Below are 10000 nucleotides of genomic sequence, written 5' to 3'. Positions count from 1 at the left end.
ATCTCATAACATAATTTGAATAAAATTCAATTGACCCTTTGCAGGGAGTTTGATTGACAGGCGATCTGACCAATCATAATCCGCCGAATCCGCCATTTTTGTCCGACAAAGCAGTCAGGAGAGTTAGTAGATTAACGTTGGAGGATTTGAACTTGAAAAACAAAGTGTACTGATGTATTTCCGCGGTTAAAATAACATTCCTTCTTATGTTCATTCATGTTTATTTGATGCTATAAATTAACTAGAAGGAAGAGATGATCGGTTCATGAGCGGCTTTAAATGAGGCGCTACTGCGATCGGTCAGACACATTAAAGAGCCACAAAACGGTATTTATTGTTTAAATTTCTTTAAGAAATGAACATATTTTTAAGTTGAGACTTTGTTTGATATCAAAAGTAACCTGGTCGGTCCTGTCTGTCAGCGTTTTGTCAGTGTTTCTGCTCCGTGATGTATTTTTCACAGCGTGAGAACATGGTGTGTGTCGTGAGAGCAGCGTAGCTTGTCGGACATAGCAACAGTAACTAAAGGGGGCGGGTCTTTGCGAAAGGCCAATTGTCCAGATGATGGAGAGTGCTTGCATGCCAAGCGGCAACATTCTAATCTGTAAAATGAAGCCTATCCGGAAGTGCGAAAAACTGCAATACACCGAAAATCCGCTAGGGGCGGGTCCCAAAAGGGAGCAAATGTCCATAGACCCGCATGTTAAAATGTCCGTTTTCACAGCATAAATTCATGTTTTTACAGGTTGGTCCCATGGACTTTTATTTTACTTTTCGATAGGTTCCGAGTGCCTGACAACTGTGAGGGGGTTGAATTTTTTTCTAACTCGTTAGTTTAGATCGTATTTAGATATAAAATGTATGACAAATAAGGACGTGGTTAACTTTGATTGACAGCCTGATTGACAGCTGATAACGAGCTGCGTCGAGTGGAATTCCTGAAATTTGACGTCTCGGCCATGATCTGACACAACACATTATACCACCTCTGTATCCTTTCTGAAAAGATTTTCCAAGATGGCGCCGCCCGTACCCCCCATAAACGGCCTCAAAACCGTTCTTCAGAAAGTCTATGAGTGACGTCACAGACGCTTTGTCCATATTTTTTTACAGTCTATGGTGCATGCATGAGTGAGTAAGTGAGTGAGTGAGTGGGTGAGTGAGAGTGTGTGTGTGTGTGTGTGTGTGTGTGTGTGTGTGTGTGTGTGTGTGTGTGTGTGTGACCTGCTCCATCGCTCGCTCCACCATCTCAGCGTCTCTCTCGCTCCTTCTCGTCTCCAGCTCTTCCTGTAGCCGCTGCTTCCTTTTCTCAGCCTCCTCACGACCCTCCACTTCCTGTTTCACCCGCTCCTGAATGCGTCAACACATACATGAAAATGTCATGGACAGAGTGTGTGTGTGTGTGTGAGTGGTAGTGTGTGAGTGTGAGTTCGAGTGTGTGTGAGTTACCCTTTGTGTGTGCAGCTGCTGCTGTAGCTCCTGTAGTTGTTGCTGTAGCTCTTGTATGTGTTGCTGTAGTTGTGTGTGTGTGTTGTGTGACTCTGTCTGGAGTGTGTGAAGCTGCTCTCGGTCTCGGTCTCCTTCTCTGCGCAGCTTCTGCTCCTCCTGCTGGAGATCCTCCACACACACACGCAGATCAGACACCTGCTGCTCCTGAACACAAACACCATCCCATCATCATCACCACCTTCATCATCATCATCATCATCATCGTCATAATAATCATCATCACCATCATCTTCATCATCATAATCATCATCATCATCATCATCATAATAATCATCATCACCATCATCTTCATCATCATCTTCATCATCATCATCATCACCATAATAATCATCATCATCACCACCACCATCATCATCACCACCACCATTATCATCACCACCACCATTATCATCACCACCACCATAATCATCATCATCACCATAATCATCATCACCATAATCATCATCACCACCATCATCATCATCACCATCATCATCACCATCATCATCATCTTCATCATCACCATCATCATCATCACCATCATCATCACCATCATCATCATCATCATCATCATCACCACCATCACCATCATCATCATCACCACCATCATCATCATCATCACCATCATCATCATCACCATCACCACCACCACCATCATCACCACCATCATCACCATCATCATCATCATCACCATAATCATCATCATCACCATAATCATCATCACCATAATCATCATCACCACCATCATCATCACCACCATCATCATCATCACCATCATCATCACCATCATCACCATCATCATCATCATCTTCATCACCACCATCATCATCATCACCATCATCATCACCATCATCATCATCATCATCATCACCATCACCACCATCATCACCATCATCACCATCATCATCATCACCACCATCATCATCATCACCACCATCACCATCATCATCATCATCATCACCACCATCATCATCATCACCACCATCATCACCATCACCACCATCATCATCTTCATCATCACCATCACCACCATCATCATCATCATCATCACCATCATCATCATCACCACCATCATCATCATCATCATCATCATCACCATCATCATCATCATCATCACCATCACCATCATCACCATCATCACCATCATCACCACCATCATCACCATCATCATCACCATCATCATCATCATCATCACCATCACCACCATCATCATCATCACCACCATCATCACCATCATCACCATCACCACCATCATCATCATCACCATTATCACCACCATCATCATCATCACCACCATCATCATCATTCTCATCATCATCATCATCACCACCATCACCATCATCATCATCATCATCACCACCATCATCACCATCACCACCATCATCATCTTCATCATCATCATCACCACCATCATCATCACCATCACCACCATCATCATCACCACCATCATCATCATCACCACCATCACCATCATCATCACCACCACCATCACCATCACCACCATCATCATCATCATCATCATCATCATCATCACCATCATCACCATCATCATCATCACCACCATCATTACCATAATCATCACCATCACCATCGTCACCACCATCATCATCATCATCACCACCATCATCACCATCACCACCATCATCATCTTCATCATCACCATCATCATCATCACCACCATCATCATCATCATCATCACCATCAACACCATCATCATCACCATCATCACCACCATCACCACCATCATCATCATCACCATCACCACCACCATCACCACCATCATCATCACCATCACCACCACCATCACCACCATCATCACCATCACCACCATCACCACCATCATCATCACCACCACCATCACCACCACCATCATCACCATCATCATCATCATCATCACCATCACCACCATCATCATCACCATCATCATCATCATCATCATCACCATCATCATCATCATCATCATCATCATCACCACCATCACCACCATCATCATCATCACCATCACCACCATCACCACCACCATCACCACCATCATCATCACCATCACCACCACCATCACCACCATCATCACCATCACCACCATCACCACCATCATCATCACCACCACCATCACCACCACCATCACCACCACCATCACCATCACCATCATCATCACCACCACCATCACCACCACCATCACCATCATCATCATCATCATCACCACCATCATCATCACCATCATCATCATCATCATCATCATCATCATCATCATCATCATCATCACCATCATCATCATCACCACCATCACCACCATCATCATCATCACCATCACCACCATCATCATCATCACCATCACCACCATCATCATCACCATCATCATCATCATCATCATCACCATCATCATCATCACCATCATCATCATCATCATCATCACCACCATCACCACCATCATCATCATCACCATCACCACCATCACCACCATCATCATCATCACCATCACCACCATCACCACCATCATCATCATCACCATCATCATGTCACTGTTTTTAACATGGAGATGGAGAATAAACGCTATGTGTGTGTGTTAGTTACCAGTTGTTTGTTGGTCTTCTGCAGCTCCTGGTTGTGTTCCTGCTCCTTGTTTAGAGTTTCTTCAACCTGAGAGAGATTCTTCTCGACACGAGACAGAGCCTGAGACACACACACACACACACTTGTGTTTAACAGCATCATCACACATGTGACAGCATGCAGAGTGTGGTGTACCTGTGTGTGTGTGTTGTGTGTTCTCTGTGCCATCTCCTTCTCCTCCTGCAGGCTCTTCATCTCCTTGTTCAGCTCCTGATCGTGTCTCTTCCAGCCCTCGACCACCTTCACCAGCGTCTGAGACACACACACACTTTAAAAAACTATTAATTACAAATAATACTAGTAGGGTCCAGACTCTTAATGAGAATCATAAACAAACTGCAGAACATCTGGATTAAATATGACCCATGATTCACAAGTAAGTAGAATACATTATACTGTAGATTATCAGTGTCAAATATCATAATCCGTGTTCAAACTGCTTAAAACAGTATTAACTAGGTGGCACTATGGGTCATTGTGTGTGTGTGTACCTTGTCCAGTTGTTCAATCATGATGTCTTTCTTGCGGTCGGCGGCCACAGCGAGTGTTAACTGTTGCTGAAATTGAAGAACTTTACTGTGGAGAGACGCCACCTGCTGCTCACACACCTGACACACACACACACACAGGGATGAGGAACATTTTACATGTATTCATCTAACATACACTTTTAACAACAAGAAATTCATGTTGAGCAGACAGTAAACACGAGTGACAGAGAATCAGTGAAAGCAGAGCTTGAGTTTATTGTGATGTGAACATGAGAACAGAGGTTGGTGGAGAGAGACCTATATCAGTACCTTCCTGCGCTCTCTCTCTCTCTGCAGACTCTCTCTCAACACCTGCAGTTCTGCAGCTCCACTCGAGTCCACTCGCAGACGAGAATACCTCGGAAACAGCTCCTCCACACACCCCGCACTGACACACACACACACACACACACACACACACACTCTTAGTAGGGGGTCAACCGATTATCGGCGCTGATATTAAGCATTTTTATTGATATCGGTATCGGCCATTTTCAAAACCGATTTGCCAATAAAATCAATTAATTTTGAAATGCGCTATTTGATATCTTATTTAAAGAGCATTTCGTGACCCGCTTGTGACCCCGCTCCACTCGTGACCCACTCGTGACCCACTCCGCTCGTGACCCGCTCCGCCGTGACCCGCTCCGCTCGTGACCCGCTCGTGACCCGCTCGTGACCCGCTCGTGACCCGCTCGTGACCCGCTCCGCTCGTGACCCACTCTAGACCCGCTCCGCTCGTGACCCACTCTTGACCCCGCTCCGCTTGTGACCCACTCGTGACCCGCTCCGCTCGTGACCGGCTCGTGACCCACTCGTGACCTGCTCTGCTCGTGACCCGCTCCGCTCGTGACCCCGCTTGTGACCCGCTCCGCTCGTGACCTGCTCCGCTCCTGACCTGCTCGTGACCTGCTCTGCTCGTGACCTGCTCCGCTCGTGACCTGCTCTGCTCGTGACCTGCTCCGCTCGTGACCCGCTCTGCTCGTGACCTGCTCCGCTCGTGACCCGCTCCGCTCGTGACCTGCTCGTGACCTGCTCCGCTCGTGACCTTCTCCGCTCGTGACCCGCTCTGCTCGTGACCCGCTCTGCTCGTGACCCGCTCCGCTTGTGACCCGCTCGTGACCCGCTCCGCTCGTGACCCACTCGTGACCCACTCCGCTTATTTTTAATGATATCGGTATCGGCCTTTTCAAAACCGATTTGCCAATAAAATCAATTAATTTTGAAATACGCTATTTGATATTTTATTTAAAGAGCATATCGTGACCCGCTCGTGACCCCGCTCTGCTCGTGACCCCGCTCCGCTCGTGACCCACTCGAGACCCACTCGTGACCCGCTCCGCTTGTGACCCGCTCGTGACCCGCTCCGCTCGTGACCCGCTCCGCTCGTGACCCACTCGAGACCTGCTCCGCTCGTGCCTTGTTCCACTCGTGACCCACTCCGCTCGTGACCTGCTCCGCTCGTGACCCGCTCCGCTCGTGACCCGCTCCGCTCGTGACCCGCTCGTGACCCGCTCCGCTCGTGACCCGCTCCACTCGTGACCCGCTCCACTCGTGACCCGCTCCACTCGTGACCCTGCTCGTGACCCGCTCCACTCGTGACCCTGCTCGTGACCCGCTCCACTCGTGACCCTGCTCGTGACCCGCTCCGCTCGTGACCCGCTCCGCTCGTGACCCTGCTCGTGACCCGCTCCGCTCGTGACCCGCTCCGCTCGTGACCCGCTCCGCTCGTGACCCACTCGTGACCCGCTCCGCTCGTGACCCGCTCCACTCGTGACCCGCTCCGCTCGTGACCCACTCTAGACCCGCTCCGCTCGTGACCCACTCTTGACCCCGCTCCGCTCGTGACCCACTCGTGACCCCGCTCCGCTCGTGACCCACTCGTGACCCGCTCCGCTCGTGACCCACTCGTGACCTGCTCTGCTCGTGACCCGCTCCGCTCGTGACCCCGCTTGTGACCTGCTCCGCTCGTGACCTGCTCCGCTCCTGACCTGCTCGTGACCTGCTCTGCTCGTGACCTGCTCCGCTCGTGACCCGCTCTGCTCGTGACCTGCTCTGCTCGTGACCCGCTCCGCTCGTGACCCCGCTTGTGACCTGCTCCGCTCGTGACCTGCTCCGCTCCTGACCTGCTCGTGACCTGCTCTGCTCGTGACCTGCTCCGCTCGTGACCCGCTCTGCTCGTGACCTGCTCCGCTCGTGACCCGCTCCGCTCGTGACCCGCTCCGCTCGTGACCCGCTCTGCTCGTGACCTGCTCCGCTCGTGACCCGCTCCGCTCGTGACCCGCTCCGCTCGTGACCCGCTCCGCTCCTGACCTGCTCGTGACCTGCTCTGCTCGTGACCTGCTCCGCTCGTGACCCGCTCCGCTCGTGACCCGCTCCGCTCGTGACCCGCTCTGCTCGTGACCCGCTCCGCTCGTGACCCGCTCCGCTCGTGACCCGCTCCGCTCGTGACCCGCTCCGCTCCTGACCTGCTCGTGACCTGCTCTGCTCGTGACCTGCTCCGCTCGTGACCCGCTCTGCTCGTGACCTGCTCTGCTCGTGACCTGCTCCGCTCGTGACCCGCTCCGCTCGTGACCTTCTCCGCTCGTGACCCGCTCTGCTCGTGACCCGCTCCGCTTGTGACCCGCTCGTGACCCGCTCCGCTCGTGACCCACTCGAGACCCACTCGTGACCCACTCCGCTTATTTTTAATGATATCGGTATCGGCCTTTTCAAAACCGATTTGCCAATAAAATCAATTAATTTTGAAATACGCTATTTGATATTTTATTTAAAGAGCATATCGTGACCCGCTCGTGACCCCGCTCTGCTCGTGACCCCGCTCCGCTCGTGACCCACTCGAGACCCACTCGTGACCCGCTCCGCTTGTGACCCGCTCGTGACCCGCTCCGCTCGTGACCCGCTCCGCTCGTGACCCACTCGAGACCTGCTCCGCTCGTGCCTTGTTCCACTCGTGACCCACTCCGCTCGTGACCTGCTCCGCTCGTGACCCTGCTCGTGACCCGCTCCGCTCGTGACCCGCTCCGCTCGTGACCCACTCGTGACCCGCTCCGCTCGTGACCCCCTCCGCTCGTGACCCGCTCTGCTCGTGACCAGCTCGTGACCCGCTCCGCTCGTGACCCACTTGTGACCCGCTCCGCTCGTGACCCGCTCCGCTTGTGACCCGCTCTGCTCGTGACCCGCTCCCCTCGTGACCCACTCGTGACCCGCTCCGCTTGTGACCCGATCCGCTCGTGACCCACTCGAGACCCGCTCCGCTTGTAAACCGCTCGTGACCCGCTCCGCTTGTGACCCGCTCGTGACCCGCTCCGCTTGTGACCCGCTCCGCTCGTGACCCGCTCCGCTCGTGACCCGCTCCGCTCGTGACCCGCTCCGCTCGTGACCAGCTCGTGACCCGCTCCGCTCATGACCCGCTCCGCTCGTGACCCGCTCCGCTCGTGACCCACTCGTGACCCGCTCCGCTTGTGACCCGCTCGTGACCCGCTCCGCTTGTGACCCGCTCGTGACCCGCTCCGCTCGTGACCCACTCGAGACCTGCTCCGCTCGTGCCTTGTTCCACTCGTGACCCACTCCACTCGTGACCTGCTCCGCTCGTGACCTGCTCTGCTCGTGACCCGCTCGTGGTCCCCACTCGGAGGACTTTCCAGCACCAACATCTTAATTTTTAAGATTGGATCATAAGATGCCCAATATATCAGGAGAATTATCAGTCTACTTGATCTGTAATAATCGCCACTGAACACACGTATCGGTCGACCCCTAGTTTAGAGACAGACACACAGCTGTGTATCACAGCTGTATACGTGTGTGTGTGTGATTCACCTGAGCAGGTGTGACGTGTCGTTGCTCTCGCGTGAATCATCCAGGAAGTGATCCCACGCAGGGATCAGAAAACCTGCAGGGTCAAAGGTGAAAGGTCAGGGGATCTGCACTAAATGCAGTTAAACAGCACTTATTGTGTGTGAGTGTGTGTGTGTGAGAGTGTGTGTTTGTGTGTGTGTGAGAGAGAGAGAGAGTGTGTGTGTGAGAGAGAGAGTGTGTGTGTGTGTGTTAGGGCTGTCAACGATTATTCTAAAAAAAACACGCCCACGGTAGCAGAGGCGCGGCTGTCTGCTTTGTGAGTGGCAAAATTCTGAAGCTTAACATGTAAAACCCATTTTCCAGCTGCACAGCTAGCACAGTGAGTGTCTGGCTCACTCATTGGCTGTGCTGCGGCAACTGCACATCCAATGGCGCGGGCACCTCCAACGTGTGCGCCAATGAGCTAGCATTACATCATACACGTCAGAGCCCACCAAGGGGGCGTGGCCAGGCGCCCTCCGAAATATCCATAGCCGCAGTTTACCACAGCACAGCTCGCTCGGAGCGTTCAGTGTCGTTTCTATATACTGTAAAACTTCAATAAATGTTAATAATATTTGTTTCGATCACTGAATGAAGCCTGCTATATTTAGAACAAGAGTCGCGACAGAGAGCGTGAGGGCGAGAGAGAGAGAGAGCGAGAGAGAAAGTGCCTGAGAGAGAGAGAGAGAGTGCGAGCGAGAGAGAGAGAGAGAGGGAGGGAGAGAGAGAGAGGGAGAGGGAGTGCCTGAGAGAGAGAGAGAGAGAGAGAGAGTGCCTGAGAGAGAGAGAGAGAGAGAGAGAGAGAGAGTGCGAGCGAGCGAGAGAGAGAGAGAGAGAGAGTGCCTGAGAGAGAGAGAGAGAGTGCCTGAGAGAGAGAGAGAGAGAGAGAGAGAGAGAGAGGGAGAGAGAGAGAGGGAGAGTGAGAGAGAGAGTGCCTGAAAGAGAGAGAGAGAGAGAGAGTGCTTGAAAGAGGAGGAGAGAGAGAGAGAGAGAGTGCCTGAGAGAGAGAGAGAGAGAGAGAGAGAGGGAGAGAGAGAGAGAGAGGGAGAGAGAGTGCCTGAGAGAGAGAGAGAGAGAGTGCCTGAGAGAGAGAGAGCGAGAGAGAGAGAGAGAGAGTGCGTGAGAGAGAGAGAGCGAGAGAGAGAGAGTGCCTGAGAGAGAGAGAAGCGAGAGAGAGAGAGAGAGAGAGAGAGAGAGAGAGAGAGAGCGAGAGAGAGAGAGAGAGTGCCTGAGAGAGAGAGAGAGCGAGAGAGAGAGAGTGCCTGAGAGAGAGAGAGAGAGAGAGAGCGAGAGAGTGAGAGAGAGAGAGAGTGCCTGAGAGAGAGAGAGCGAGAGAGAGAGAGTGCCTGAGAGAGAGAGAGAGAGAGAGAGAGAGAGAGAGAGAGAGAGAGAGTGCCTGAGAGAGAGAGAGAGGAGAGAGAGAGAGAGAGAGAGAGAGAGCGAGAGAGTGCCTGAGAGAGAGAGAGAGAGAGAGAGAGAGAGAGAGCGAGAGAGTGCCTGAGAGAGAGAGAGAGAGAGAGAGAGGGAGA

The 10000-nt window shown here is 52.1% G+C and overlaps 1 protein-coding gene across 1 annotated transcript in view; it reads right to left on the bottom strand.

The window, feature by feature from the left end:
* The window catches only part of cntrob (centrobin, centrosomal BRCA2 interacting protein), a gene marked incomplete at its 5' end in the record, with an annotated part of 16009 nt that extends 7486 nt beyond the window's left edge, over positions 1-8523 (bottom strand). The window contains 7 exons of the mRNA XM_077230773.1: positions 1225-1350; positions 1450-1653; positions 4060-4158; positions 4234-4350; positions 4590-4706; positions 4899-5016; positions 8451-8523. Of these exons, the coding sequence (XP_077086888.1) occupies positions 1225-1350; positions 1450-1653; positions 4060-4158; positions 4234-4350; positions 4590-4706; positions 4899-5016; positions 8451-8523 (854 nt within the window). The remainder of the gene's footprint in view (positions 1-1224; positions 1351-1449; positions 1654-4059; positions 4159-4233; positions 4351-4589; positions 4707-4898; positions 5017-8450) is intronic.
* Positions 8524-10000: the final 1477 nt, after the last annotated feature.

The sequence above is a fragment of the Siphateles boraxobius genome, unplaced genomic scaffold (assembly GCF_051911475.1).
Source record: "Siphateles boraxobius isolate OS27281-9 unplaced genomic scaffold, OSU_SipBor_1 150, whole genome shotgun sequence".
NCBI lineage: Eukaryota > Metazoa > Chordata > Actinopteri > Cypriniformes > Leuciscidae > Siphateles > Siphateles boraxobius.
Note: the sequence above shows the minus strand (reverse complement) of the source record. Positions and strands in the feature narration are given on the sequence as shown.